The following is a 16,042-nucleotide window of genomic DNA, read 5'->3' on the forward strand; positions in this document are numbered from 1 at the left end:
CTACTCGACGTTGTTTTTGCAAAAGATTCAGGTCTTTTAGTACGAATGTAGCATTGACGCGCTTTGTACCTAAAATATTAACCAAAATTTGTTGAGTCGATCCATATGAGATGTTGAGATCCTTTGCTAACCAAAGCGGTTAGCAAGAAGATTTTCAAGCACTGTTTCTTTACTTTGTTTCTTGCATGACTTCACGACCTTCACTGAATCCACTAAGGGACTCCGCCCAAATACTTGTGTTCGTAATAAAGTCGACTCCACAGAACAGTTCTGCAGCATTTTCAAAGATTCTGTAAACAATTTTTCATTTGAAATTTCAAGCAAAAATAAATTAAATAAAATTTTTTTTAAGATAAACCATTCGAAACGTAAACAAACAACTGTCAAACACAAACTAACTGGCATATGGAGAAGGCTAAAGACTACAAAATACTTCCTTTTTAATAATGATTGGGTGGTTGCAGTTCTCAAGAATTATGCATAACATTATACACTAGCAAGCTGATTGATGCAGTGAGATTTTCGTGCCTAATTTCCTATTTATTAAATTTCCTTCCAGTTACAAATGGAAAATGCTTAAAGGTGTCAATTTAAATGCTCTTAAACTTTCAAGAACTCAACTTGAACTTTAGAATCTGCAATTTGTACGAGGGATGATAATGATAGAAATCACTAAGCAGCAAATGGTTAAGCATTCAAGCGTGAAAATAACCGATTGTTTGTTTGCCAAATAATTAATGAAGCAGAAAACAACATTCACTAACCAATTATATGGTTGCAATGTGCAGAGTGTCCTCATTTAATCTCTATGTTTGTGTATGTAAGATTTACTTGTACATGCAATAAATGAACTTTAAAGGAAAATGAAAATGACTACATTTTAGACTAGAAATACTTTAAATTACTTGAGATGCGCAGGTGTTGGTGTAAATGGGTAATTTTTTTATTTTATATCGAAGTTGAACCGGAAATAGTTTCGGAGATATGAGAACTTTCTGAGAACATTGCTCCATTAACAAATTTACTTAAAAGTGGTATTCAGCTTTTGCTTGATTTTTATACATTTTTTTCGCCTCTGAGAGAATTTAAAAATAATCTAGCACTAGTACAAAGCTGGACGCTTTAAGGCTTAAAGAAAGCAGGATTATGAGTATTTTTAGAAGCTATCACCAAGGATCCATTAACAACCAGAAAATTATTACAATTACGGAATTGAAAAAAAATTTAAAAAATTTTTCGAAATTCAAATTTGAAAAGAATTACTCATTCTCTGCTCTGCTCTTAAAGTTAACCCATATTTAAGAGTAATGATTTGAAAACGACATATGACAGCAAAAGTCACAGGATTATTTCTAAACAATTCACAACAGCATAGCACTTATGCACTTATGACCATATGTATGTACTTAAGGGCGAACTTATGAGCAGTGCATAAGTGCAAATAATGGAATAACTTGTGGTTCAAATCACAATGCTTGCGACATATTGGCAGAGCAGCAGCAATCAAATGCAGTTGCCGGCCACCAGAGAGCAGTTGTCATGTTGCATGCGTCATTTGTCGCTAACCTACTTACATAAGCACGCATGTACATACATAAATACTTATGTGCAAAAATATGCAATTGTATGACACACATGTGTATGTATGTACATAAAAGTTGCTTGTGTTCATATAATTTTAAGTTCGCAAATATAAACTTGCTTATGAATATGCATGTGAGTGGGTGTGCTTTGAATTGCATGCTTTTGCATTTGCTATGAAATTTTACTTTCCATTAAAGACCAACAGCACTAACAACAACAACAACTCTGCTACAATAATGCCACCGAGTGCATTTCGAGGCAACACACACATACATGGATACTTTTGCGTATGTGTCTCAAGTCCAATTGGGGCGAAAATTTCAGAAAATACACAAGGTTGCTTGCATAAAATCAGTAAGTCACTCGGACATTTCGAAATTTTTTTTCTGTACCATGAACATACATACATACATATGAACATACATGCATATGTGCTTGCTGAAGGGGAGAGGACTTTAACACTTTATGAGTGCATACATATAGTATATGAAGATTTGGCTTTTGAAGAAATCATAATCATAACCTAATGATGGCTTTGACTTAATATGTTTAAAAGCGAAAAAAAAAATTCTATTCCAGATTGGGCTCTAACTCACTTGCGACACCTATATACAAGTATTTACTGATGACGAAATAAGCCTTTCGGACTGTTTTCACAAATAAAATTTTCAAATTTTAATCCCAATATAATTTGACTAATAATTTTTTTGTTTGCAATGCCAATTGCATTAATTATAAAATATTCTTAACTTTTAATGAAAAATGTGCATGTTGGGATTATAAATGAAATTTTCGAACTTTTTGCATTAAAATAGAAAAATCTAATTTGTATTTTACTTAATAATTTCTTTACAGTTAGTCAATTCAAATTGAAATGACAAAAGAACGATCGTTCAGTAATACACCACATAACAGCAATAACCAGAGAACGTTTATGTGATATACGTTCTAAGCAATAACAAGACGATCTCAACAAAGAGCGAATACGATCTCATTTACGTTCTTAAAAAGCGTACGAGCTCACGTATCGTTTTTCACCACCATCGAAATTACACAACGCAATAAAATACACGCATTCAACAAGTGGCAAGGCGGTACGATCAGCTGTTCACCGAGTTTGCGAAGCTGGCGCGCACATCTGTCAGTTCACGTGCGAATTTGAGTTTGTTTACATTTATCAAAACAATTGTGAAATATTTATCTGTTAATTTTCGCGTTCGGGAGTACGGTTCGGTAAAAGTGAAATATTAAACTACGAATAAGTGTAAATATAGTGTTAATCGTTTGTTCGTTCCAACGTAATGTCTATTTTACTCGCGGATATCGATGCCACTTGCGCGGCGCTTGGCTATTACGATAACGAACGCTATTTGGCCGAGCCGGACGCATTGCAGGGCCTACGGGTATGTAGTTTGCTTATATTTATGTACACATTATAACTAAAACTCTTACCATTTGCAGCATTTAATATGGATTTTGCGACGCGATTTAGAAAACCATGAATATCGCCGTCATTTGGGCCATGCCAAAGTGTTGCAAACGGATTTGGTGCATATGTTGCATGATTATGTGCACGATCCGGAATATACAGATGCGCTTGTACGTTTAATGGTCATCTTAACAAATCCTACGTTGTTGCTGTATCGCGAAGGACCACCAAAAGATTTCCACAGTCGTAAAGTTTTCATGGAATTGATTGAAATTTCACAAGGTTATAAGAGTGCCTTTACACAAGACAAAGTTTGGGTACCACTCTATGGCATAATGAAAAGGGGATTGGAAATCGTAAGTATCCACAGGAGTGTGCGCTTTATTTGGTGTTGTATTCTTGTGTGTGAATAAGGGGTTGAAGTGAATGGCCTTGCAGTTGAATGCAGCACTAATGCATAATCAGAACGAGTTTTAAAACCAATGAACCATAAGTAACAGCTGTTAAATGCAAAATTCAATATAATTTTATGTTGCTAAGCAAATTTTCTTCGAAAACTCAAGTGGTAATTGCAGCTTTTAAATGTTGTGTATGTTTTTAAGTGGTTAGGTATGTCTGTAAATGTGCTTATTATTCTTTTCTTCAAACATATGTGTATGTACATAAGTGTTAAATTTAAATTGTTCTCTGTTTATTATTGTATATAAGTTAAATATGTGTACTAATTTTCCTTCGGCGCCGACACGCTTTATGTATCTTAAAGTTCTAAACTACATTAATCATTTTAAAAGAAAATTTAAATGTTCGGCTGGAAAGTCGTAAACACGCCACTTCAGGCTATTTAATTATATTACTTCTGCACAATAGTAAACATAAATTATATTGAATAGGCACCTTTGGGCATTTGTGCACACCACACAGCTGCAACCCTCGGTTTTACCGCACAATTACTTAAGTACACACACAAAAGGATGTAAATAATTGCAATTAAGTGCAAAGAAATATAATACAAATCTCTGTTAACTGCATTTTAACTTCACTTCAAATTTAACAAAATAATAAAAGCCCCAAGAATGGTCATTCAAATCATTAGCCCCAATTGCTAACAAAAACGCGCAGAAAGAGTAGAAAGCGAGTAAGAAGTACATGAATAAGTGCATGAAAATTGGCGCCTTTGTGCAGTGAAAAAGTTAAAAAAATATATAAAAAAAAATTATAATGTAATGGCCAACCAAGTTAAGACCTTGGAAAATGGGCAAAAAATGAGGACTAAAAGCAGCGCAGCATTTCGCTTTTAGGCTTTGGTGAAGATTTGCTTGGAAAAAGTTTTCTGCCGACCATTCTGCACACCGTCACCGTTAGCCGAACGACCAGAGATTCATTAGTATCAAGAAAAGAATTCTCCCTACACCAATTTGAATAGGTTTCTCTTTTTGTTAAAAATGAAAGCAAAATTTATAAAAGCGCGAAATGGTGGGTGCAAAAAAAAATGCCGGTAAATGCCAGCGAGAGGGTAGGAAAAATGCCGACAGACTTTGGCAAACAAATTAAAGGCATGAAAGACGTAGAGCGCTACAAAAAATAATACCAACAACAACAAGCAGCGGAAAACTCGTAATGCTACAGCAACAAGCATAACAAAAAGAAGCACAAAACTCTATTAAAAACTAACGCTGAAAACAAATACGCGAAAGCGCCATAACAACTACTTACGTACATAAATATAGCATTTATAAAATATATATATTCAAAAAAAAAAAAAGTTTGTTATCTTACCGCTGCGAAAACTTTGCACTAGGTACGCACAAACTCAATTTCATATAAAAACATGCCAATGCGTCTGGCCCTGACTCAAATTAGCTATATACTAGCGGCAGCGCTTCCATTTATTAGCTGCCATTTAGTGGAAATATAAAAAATGCTAACTGACTGTATGAAGCCCAGCGAAAGTTAAGCTCTTCTTAACTTCGTCCCTCCCTCGCTCACTCCTTTTGCTATCTAATTTATGTACTGGACCTCTGGTATACTTGCTCGTCGCAATTAATCGCCGCTCCTGCGCGGCATCAACTTTCTGCCTAGCCGCCAACTCCAGCGCTTGACATTAAGTCAAGGATTACTAAATAGTTTTATGGCTGACAGTGGCGCATTAGCAAATGTAAGCGAATTAATGCGCTAAAATGTGCAAACGCTTAAAAAAAAAAATAAATAATATAAAAATCAAGAAAAAACGTTAATTCCCTTCACAAATAAAAAGGGTTTCCATACAAAAGCTTGATTTTGTTTGTTCAATTTGTATGGCAGCCTTAAGCTATAGTGGTCCGATTTGAGCAATATGTTCGGAGATTGTACCGTTATTTTGGAGAATGATCCACGGAAACATTCGGAAGGATATGCTGTCAAATAAAAGTTTGTATGACAGCTATGTGTTATAGCGGTCCGATCTGAACAATTTAATCCGTTAATGTAGCGTTGTTTTGGAGAATAGTCTATGTCAAATTTTGTGACAATATCTTGTCAACTGTTTTCCTTGGAAGAACTTGAGTTCGATCGGTCAGTTTGTACGGCAGCCTATAGGCTATAATTGTCCGATCTAAACGATTTCTTTCGCGATTGTACAGCTGTTGTGGAGAGTAATCCATGCCATATTTCGAAAAGATACCTTGTCAACTAGAAAAGTTTTCCACACTAAGACCTGAGTTCGTTCAGTCAGTTTTTATGACAGCTATGTGATATAGTGTTCCGATCTGAACAATTTGTTTAGAGATTGTACCGCTGTCTTCAACATTAATCCTTGCCAAATTACGAAAGGATTACTTGTCAACTAAAAATTTTTCGTACAAGGACTAGATCTTGATTATTCAGTTTTCTTGGAGCTTTATGCTATAGTGGTTCCGATAAATTAACAGATTTTTGAGAAGAAAAAGACTTTGGAAATTTTCAGATCGACATCTCGAAAACTGACGGAGTACATAGTGTGCGTATATAAAGACAGATGTTCAGACAGATGTTCAGACCAACAGACCATTCTCGCGATAGTCGGGTCTACGTAATCGGACGAACCTGGATTTTTATCCGGCCAAGGACTGTCGAACTGGCAGCAAACCTTCAGGAAGGTTTTTCCCGCTACAACAACAAACACGAACAAATAAAGGGACATGTCTAAATCGACTCAGCTGATCATTTCTACATATACAAGTATATATGTACTTCATAAGGACTCCGATGCTTCCTTTGGGTATTACAATATTACAAACATCATGTTCAACTAAATACACCTTGTTCAGGGTATAAAAAAAAATCCGTGTGTTACGCATAAGTTTTAAGTTTTAATGATTTTTATGCGCTCGTTTATATTTAAACATTTTTTTTGCCTCAACTGCTACTATTTTCTTTCTTTCTTTTAATTTCATGCTTTTCTTTCTTTGCTTTTATTTCAACTGCAAAACTGGCTATTTGCTGCCATTAAAAGGATTAATTAAAGAGTTCGCCACGTACAGCCGACCCGATGTCTGATAGCCACTGCGAACAAAACTCACAGTGCGGTGCAACATGCACTGACCCATCATCAGTGAGATTACTCCGCACGATTTAAATATTTTTCGCCATTTGCTATACAGTCTTTTATGCGCTGTCGAAAATGTATTTTTTTCAACCCTGTCTGATGTTTTTTTTGTAATTTTTTAAATGCTTTGCATTGCATACACCCACTTGACATTGCACTAAATATAATTGGTGACCTCTTTGCCGGCCGCGACAGCGCACTTGTTGGCTAATGGCTGCCGTGGCAGCGTCGCATCAGCATTTTTTACGCGGTTGACATTTTAATTGCATTCTGTTTGTAAAAATCACAGCCAGTTGATAGCGACGCTTGATAAAAAAGTTAAATTTGCCACATAATAAAATAGAAATGCAATTTTTATGCTCTCAAGCTGCATTAAAACTTTTCCAGCGACAGTTGACAGCAGGATACTTGGTCGCAATGGCATTGAGCACGTCACAAATTGTGGCAAATTGTCCATATAAAATGTTAGTAGACTTCAGAATTTGCTTGATGCCAGAAAACTTGCAATTAAAAGTACAATTCACTTTAATATGTAAGTATGTAGGTCTCAGTGTGGAGGCATTGAAATCTTAGAGGATAAAAATAGAAAAAATAAATAAATTATTAATAGCGCTTTGTTGTTGTAGTAGCAGGATATATTGGGTGAAAAAAGTCTTTTCGTATTATGTTTTGCCAATATATGTCGTTGCAGTCGTATATCTCCAGCGCTACGAACCACATTGTGTATGGTATGAAAGTGTTGGTAAGGTGAGATTATAAGCTTCATTTAATCAAAAAAATTTAATTCGGGAAGTTGAAAAAAAGTTGCAGCTGTTCAAAAATGAGTGAAAATAATGAAGAAATTCGCTATATTTTGTAAGTTTTGTATAAAAAAAAAAGAATAATGCCACGCAAAAAAAATTGTGAAGTTTACGCAGACGATGCTGTATCAGTTCGTGTAGCACAACAGTAGTTCTCTTCCGTTCTGAAAATTTGGATGTGAAAGTTGTACCTCGTTCTGGTCGAACTATCAATGAAAAAAATGATGAATTTATGAAAAAGATTGACCGGAACTGTCACATAAGCAGCCACGATATCGCTAAGGAACTTAACGATCATCATCAAACGGCTTTGAACGTTTTAAACAAGGGTGGCCACAAAAAGAAGCTCGCTGTTTGGGTAGCAGATAAACTGTCTGTGAAAATTTGAATGGACCGAATTGACATCTGCGATTCCTTGCTGAAACGAAATGAAATGGAACCATTTCTGAAGCGAATGGTAACAGGAGATGAAAAGTGGATCAAATACGACAATAATGTGCGAAAAAGATCATGGTCCAAGCGTGGTGAAGCTCAACAAATGGTCGCAAAGCCAGGATTGACGTCTCGAAAGGTTATGCTGAGTGTTTGGTGGGATTGGAAAGGAATCATCCACTATGAGCTGCTCCAGCCTGGTCGAACGATTGATTCTACATTTTACTGTCAACAACTGATGAGATTGAAGCAAGCAATCGAAAAAAACGGTCAGAACTGATCAACAGAAAGGGCTTCGTCTTCCATCAGGACAACGCTAGACCACACAGATCTTTAATGACTGGGAGAGCTTGGCTTGAAAGTTTTGATGCATCCACCATATGGCCTTGACCTTGGGACTACCATTTAATTCGGTCAATGCATGGACTCCCTTAATAGAGTAAAGTTGGCTACAAGAGAAGCCTGTGAAATTTACTTGTCCCACTTTTTCGGCGTGAAACCAGAAATGTTTTACACTGATTGAATAATGTCTATAGTCGAAAAATGACAAAGAGTGGTCGACCAAAATGGTACATATTTGGTTCATTAAAATTCATTATAAATATAAAAAACAAAAGTTGAAGTTTGATTGAAAAACGAAAAGACTTTTTAGACCATCCTACATATTGGGTTGTCAAAAAAGTCCTGCGGTATTTTCGCTAGTTGGCGCTGAAAGCTTGTAGTTCTAGTTTTATTCGTCGCATCGGGTCATGCTATATCTTTTTGGAAAGCTCATTTCACGCGCTAACACGTGTTCGATTGATTGCCGTTTCTTTTAAGTAGCTCGTGAGTTATAGCGTCGCAAACATGGAGCAAAATAAAGAGAAAATACGGCATATTTTACAGTACTACTACGATAAAGGCAAAAATGCATCTCAAGCCGCCAATAAAATTTGTGCAGTTTATGGACCCGATACAGTTTCCATTTCCACCGCACAACGATGGTTTCAACGTTTTCGTTCTGGTGTAGAGGTGGTCGAAGATGCGTCACGCTCCGGAAGGCCTGTCGTCGAAAATTGCGATAAAATCGCTGAATTGGTCGAAAGAGGCCGGCTAGTAGTCATCAAACCGTTATAAACCATTTGAAGAAGCTTGGAGTCACTAAAAAGCTCGATGTATGGGTGCCACACGAATTGATTCAATAAAAATACCGCAAGACATTTTTGACAACCCAATATTACTATATATTATTTCGAAATTTTCTTAATGACTGTCATCTTCATCGAATATAAATCTGCGCACGTTATGATTACATGACCAAAAACCACACCAAACTGTCAATTTAAGTGAATGGAATGGTTTTTGGAGAGGCTTTCTTAGAGGTGTCTAGGAACCTATTTTTCAGAGTACCGAACGAAAAAAAAAATTTTTTTTTGAATCACCCTAATGTATATATTTATATATATAAAGTTGAAATGGCATGTCACATTCAAGTTTACATATGTATGTGTGTGTAGCGCGTGTATCCTCAATTTTTACAATTACAAGTTACAGCAAAAATTACTTTGCCCTCCAGGCGTGTGCGTTGAATAATAAATGAAATGAAATCTCACCACCTAATCCGCCAAGCGACACACACGCATACACGTACATACATACATACATAGCGTTAAATCTACTCATTTGCGGTCTTAATAATTCGCAAAAGTTTTCGCCTCGCAAATGAAAACTTTTGTCGCTTTGAATGCCAAGTCGTTTACGTCGCCCACAAAGCCGAGCGAAAGCAAGCATTTACTTTGAACTTACGTAAGTATCTACGTATGTACATACGTACGTACATGGTGCTGAAATATGACGTACGTGCGTCGTGCGGCTTAAGAACTTAGAATAACATGACCGAGGAGCAACGAAAATTTAATTTAAAAAAATTAAATCCAACGCACGCAAGTAATAAACGCCTTCAAAGACTAACCAATCTGCCACAACACTTAGCAACTGCTACCAGCACATACACACACACACACAGGCACACAAACTAAGCCCGAAAGCGGCTACGCACATTTTAGACCACAAATCCTTGCACAATGCGTAGATTAAATTAAGCATGGCACAGAAACTTTTTCATCTTGACAAATGCGCGCGAAGAAAGCAACACCAGCAACAACAACAATGTGAGGCCGAATTCACTTATTTTGGCCACCAGCGAACAAGCTGATTTTTTCCTAATTTTCTTTGTTATTTTTGTGTTTTTTTTTGTGAAATTTGATGCAGCTTGTTCTGGTTGCCTTGGTGGCCACATTTTGAACAGCAACAAATAGTTGCCAGCAACACTTACACCGCTACTTCACTTATTTGCTGGCTTAAAGTGCTTTCGCTTTCCGGAAGTGTCTGGCAGCACAACAACAACACCATACTCGAATTTGTCGCTTTGAGTGTTAATGTAGCGCAGCTGAAGCAGCGGCAGCCTGTCCGTGCTCACAATCCAAATAAGTGACTTTCAATTCATAGCGCAACGTCATGGCAACGGAACACAATGCTTGAAGGAGCCACAAAAAAGCAACATCTGGCAGGCGCTACAAGTTCTACCATTTTACTTTGTTGCTTTTTTCCTTCCTCCGAAATGACTTGTGTTAACAATTAATGTGGACATCAATGTAAGCCTCTAGCTGCTTTCTTTTCAAGCTTCTGGTAGAGATTTAAAAAATTAACGCCGCTAAAGTGAAGATAGTTAGGAAACAAATTGTACCGCTTAGTGTTTGCTATTGCGAAATATGTGCGGGGTTTGTCCGGAAAGTAAAAGAACTGAGTCTTTAAAAACTTTCAAAGTAGGCTCCTTCTGCGTCGATGCAGCGATGCCTGGGGGATTTCCATGCATTGAAGGTGTCACTGAAGGCATTCTCCGGAATAGCCTTGAGAGCCTAGCTGCATGCTGTTTGGATCCTCTTTGCCGGCATGTGCCACCCGGACGAATGCCTCTTTGTCTCGGGATCATATCCATGACTCGTCACCTGTGATTACGTTATTCAAAAATTGGGGGTCACTTTCACACATATTAAAATTTTCTTGACACACTTCCAATCGCCGCAATTTCTGGTCGTCAGTGAGCACTTTTGGGACCATCTTCGCTGACACCTTGCGCATGTTCAAGTGCTCCGTCACAATGTCATGAACCACAGATTTCGATAAATTTCACATTTGGACAATTAGAGAAATTCTTAGTCGACGGTCTGAGTTTACATTGTCGGTGTTTGTCGAAGTCGCAGGTCTCCCAGCACGGTCTTCATCAGCGATCTCTTTCGTACGATAGTAAAAAGAAGTGATTCGGTGACAAGTCAAGACCCTCTTCTTCTTCTATACCCAAGTTTACAACAACGCCAATAGTTCTTCCCTTTCGCTGTTTGGTGTCAATTGGAGATTACAGGCCCTACTCCAGCTGGTCTTTGCAACGAAATGTAAGTCTTCCTCTTCCTCTACTTCCCTCGGCGGGTACTGCGTCGAATACTTTCGGAGCTGCAGTGTTTCCATCCATTCAGACGACATAACCTATAATAACCCGTGCAGCTCATTGTTCTATCGAATGCGATACTCGGCGAATTTACGATTAATTATTCATCATATTGATGTTTTGAGTGCTCAATAATACAGTTCTCTTAGTAGATGTGAGATATCGAACTGAAATTTTGCACACTTCCTTTTCTCCGAAAGAAGAAGTTAATTTGTTGGTACCGCGAATATCGGATCATTATACAAACTGTTTGATCAAAATCAAGTCCTTGTATGGAAAACATGAGCGATGAGTTTTGGATCTATGCGTAGGACGCGGAAACAGACGATCACTAGGCCGAATATCGTGGCGAAGGTGAGCCGAAGCTGAAAAAACCAAGGTTATGTTGACAGTTTTCTTCGATTATCGAAGTCCAACAATGTTATGCTTCGTTTGTGCGAAGTCATTGGTAAAAAGAGGCCGCAATTATGGGCCGACAACTCCGAGTTTTTGCACCACGTATTCCGTAAACTCAAACGACCGCTATGGGAAAACAGTTTTGAGTCAATTGAAGATATTAAATGTGAATCGCTCCGCGCTTTGGAGACTATTCACAATTGACTTAAACGACTGTTTCGAGAATTTGAAAAAAAGTTGTTACAACCTAAGATTTTGAAGAATAAATTAAGAATTTTGATATTATGAACTGAGTTTTACTATTTTTTCCTCATAATAGTATAGTACTACAGTTATTGTAAAAATGCCACTAAATGAAGGATATAGCTCTGGAGAAGATTCCATGCTCCAACTCAGCAAAAAAAATTACTTTTTCCGATTATAACATATCCTATCTTCTATAATATATTTTACATTTAACAAATAGTATACAGTCTCTTATAAGGTGTATATTATGGCGCTATGCTTGACGCTCGATGACCTTGACCAAATCCACAATAAGTCCCACAAGCCGTTATTTGCGTTGCCTCTCGGCATTCGACGGCCAAGTCAGTACCCGCATTTTTCACTATTTACCCTTAAGTGCTAAAAAAAAACCGAAAATAAAAGCAAAAGAGAAGAAAATGTTTAAAATGAAATCAAAATTCAAAACATCGTTGAGGCTTATCGTTCGTCAGCGCGGTGTCTTTATTTCAGCAATATTGCTACCAAGTAAACATGCTAATATACCGGGTCTTCCGTTAAGGACGATATGATTTCTTAGTGTCGTTTTGGCCACCTTTAATATATCGTGACCTGCAATTTTTTTCATTGTCTTCAGTAAAGTGTTCCAATTTAATCACGGAAAGATATACACAACACGTACAGGGTTTGTTCGGAAAGTAATAGAACTGATTTTCTTCTGCCCCGACTGTAATTTGTAGCGTGTGCGCACCGACTGAATTCGGTAGAGGACGTTCTTAGCTAAAGAATGAGCGGCTGGTTAGTTGCCTCCGAGCACCTGGAGAGTCAGGACAAATATTTTCGCGCTACGTGTTTCTGTGCGTGGTGCAAGCCGAAAAGGCAGCGTTCATTAAAGCAGAGGTACGCGATTAAATTCTGTGTGAAATTCGGTAAAACTGCGACAAAGACGTTTGATATGATCAAGCAGGCTTACCCAGATATTCCTTTAGCAAGAAGTGGTTTGTTTCGGTGGCACCAGGCCACTACCAGGCGTCTCCTCGCCCAAAAAAAGAGAAGAATGAGCAAATCCAAAGTGAAAACAATGCTCATTGTTTTTTTTTAACATCAAAGGCATTGTCCACCGTGAATTTGTTCTTCTGGACAAATCGTCAACTCCAAATTTTACGTCGAAGTCCTCAAGAGACACAAACTAAGGGTCAATCTGGTCGTACAAGACCAAGTTGCACCTCGACAACGCCCCGGCTCACACCGCCTTTCTTGTGAACAGCCGCCCGTTTTTTTTGTTTCCTTGCCTGAAAAGGCTGATGAAAGGCAAGCATTTTGAGACGACAGAGGTGATCCCAGCAGGATGCACCTCTGCTCTCAAGGCTATTCCAGAGACTGCCTTCCATGACGTCTTCAATGCTTGGAAATCGCGCTCGCAACTCTGCATCGACGCAGAAAGAGTCTATTTTGAAAGTTTTTAAAGAATTGTAACGATTGGTTCAATACATTTTCTTAAATGGACTCAGTCCCATTACTTTCCGGACAAACCTTGCATGCTCTAATGGCTTGGTGTTTTTTTTTCATACAAAAATATTTTACTTTAAAACACGTTAACTGCCAACTACTCACCAATAAGCCTCCATCTAATCATGGTAATGGAATAATAACATCTTAGTCTCCGATTGAGGTTCATTCTCTGCTCCGAATACTTCATTTCTATATAAATTTTTTCCTAAATCTCGATTATCAGATCTCCTTTTAATACTTTACAGAAGCCCATTTTTAAGCGGTCCAAAAGACTTAATCTTGTCATAGGCCATCCACGATATCTATGGGAGGACAGTTATGCCTTCAACAAACTGCCAGAAACATTTATCCAATTAATTCGATCGGTCAATCTAGAGGCATATCCTCAAGTCTCAGTTGTTTATAACATTTACAGGATCCTTCTTTAAAATAGCGAGATCTTTTTGGTATATCGTCAGCTCCAAGATCAGCCTTCAATTTAGATTTCCAGAAAATAGTGAACTCTGAACAATCGACCATTTTTTCAGTGGTAGCTGCTCCTTTAGTGAACAGATGTTGCTCCAGTGAACTCTTAAACTATAAATGGAAATGTGGCTTCACATTTGAATCTTCATCTCTAAGAAAGGTTACCTTTGTTGCCATGGGTGGTGGAACACTGACACCAGAGCCCGTCGTTTGGTCTTGCAGCTGGACCATATGGCATTCCATTATCACAAGCCGGCATACGCGGTTCCGGACTGTCCTCAGCCTATGGTTAGATGTATACAACAAATCGGCACGGCTCTATTGAAATCCCCTTTACAAGCTGCATGGATCGATAGCGGTAAGCGCTTAAAGGCATCAAAGGGCAGCGCAAGAGATATTTGTTAGCCACTTCTGTGGCACGTGAAGATTTCAAAATGAAAACGACCGAAATAAAAGCGAAACCAAACGAAAATGAAATACTCGTATAAAAGTATTTGCCAGTGTATATTACCCTAAAGAAAGACGCCTCCACCTCGCCCCGCCAGTTGGCATGCGGTATTTTTTGTTTCCGGTGTCCTTTTGTTGATTTGTGTTCTTTACACAGATGGTGAATACTGTGTTCTGTGTTTGTTTTCGTGCGCCACGCTTTATTTCGTCCAAAAGCCAGAGGCACTGCCGCTGTTTTCATTTATTGCACACACACACACTTTCACCCGCGCGCATTTGAAATTACTCACCGTGAGTGGTGTGCTTTCTGCGGTGGCCACTCACTCGCTACTTGCCGCATGCGGCATGCGCTGCGCGCGCTTCAAAAGCCAGCTGCTTCTATTCCTCCTGCTTCGCTAAGCGCTGCCGCGGCCATATCGGACCAGTGCTGTTTATTTTGTCCAAGCCACACACACACACACCCGCAGCGGCTTCTTGCGCCTTTGCCTACCTTCGCTCGCCTTCAGTGCGGCAAGTGGCAATTTGCGCAAAAGGAAAATGTTAAATACTTACTTACTGGGGCATGCAAATATTAATAATTCTCACTTTTGAAAAAAAATACAGAAAAGTGCAGAAAAATTCGCTAAATTAATTCTATGTTTGCGCGTGGCATGCGGCGTGAGTATTTGCAAAAGCAATCATTATGAGAGAACCTTGGCGCTCATTTTTCCAAAGTGACCACTTGCCTTGCTCAAAGACACACACACACATACACGCGCGAGTTCATAAATAAATGCAGCGCAAACTTGAAATTTCAAAAGGCATAAATTTCATTTCGCTTTGCACACTTTAATTGAATTTCCTCAAGATTCATGTGAATTTACGGTCACTTTAATGTGTTTTCTCTTTGTACCGTTATTTCACTGTGTTCTCTCTAAATCTATTACGGTTTTTAAATAACTTATTTAAATTGTTTTTCTCTCTCGTAGATTTTCCTCATGTCCATAAATATTCTCGTTTAACTCATTTCCATTTGGCCAGTGTTGCCAATTTACGCACTGACCTCCAATCCATAAATTCATTTGTTGCCGATTGCCATGACAGTCATATCACTCCAGGGAGCAATACAAAGGGATTTTCAACTTTTCCACTCTGCATACGCTTATCTCTCCTCACTCAACTCTTCATGCTGCGCTTTCAGTTCCGCACTGTCTCCAAGCTCATTCATTTTCTTATTTCCTTGCTTTGTTTTGTTCGTTTATGTTATTGTGTAGTTTCGTTTTTCTTTCGGCCTTTATGTGCTCTCTTATCGCATTGGCATATCCGTTACAAAGTCGTTGTTTCGGTCACTTTAAAATGTCCCAGTAGGAAAATGTTGACAAACATTGCTAGATCATACATATACTTAAATTACTACTTTTACCGCTTTATAATTATTTTTCAGCCATTTTGAGGTTAAATGTGGTCAATGGTCATTTTGAGTAAAGCAAAAATAGTTTTTGTGAGAAAATGGATAAGACGGAATTTCGGTTCTTGAGAAAATATTGCTTTTCTAAGGGAAAAAATACAGTTAAGGCAAAAACTTGGCTTGATTACGAGGTTCCAGACACTGCCCCAGGAAAATCAATCATCATGAATTGGTATGCTAATATTAGACGTGTTAAAATGAGCATCGAAAAATGTGAACGCTGTGGACCCCCAAAAGAGATTGATACCGCTGAGAATATCAA

The 16,042-nt window shown here is 38.1% G+C and overlaps 1 protein-coding gene across 1 annotated transcript in view; it reads left to right on the plus strand.

Moving 5' to 3' along the window:
- Nucleotides 1–2,649: 2,649 nt before the first annotated feature.
- Nucleotides 2,650–16,042, plus strand: part of LOC105231878 (protein timeless homolog) — a 455,353-nt gene continuing 441,960 nt past the window's right edge. Inside the window, exons 1-2 of the mRNA XM_049448228.1 lie at nt 2,650–2,987; nt 3,046–3,369. Of these exons, the coding sequence (XP_049304185.1) occupies nt 2,886–2,987; nt 3,046–3,369 (426 nt within the window). The 5' untranslated portion in view covers nt 2,650–2,885. The remainder of the gene's footprint in view (nt 2,988–3,045; nt 3,370–16,042) is intronic.

This window comes from Bactrocera dorsalis, chromosome 2 (assembly GCF_023373825.1).
Source record: "Bactrocera dorsalis isolate Fly_Bdor chromosome 2, ASM2337382v1, whole genome shotgun sequence".
Lineage (NCBI taxonomy): Eukaryota > Metazoa > Arthropoda > Insecta > Diptera > Tephritidae > Bactrocera > Bactrocera dorsalis.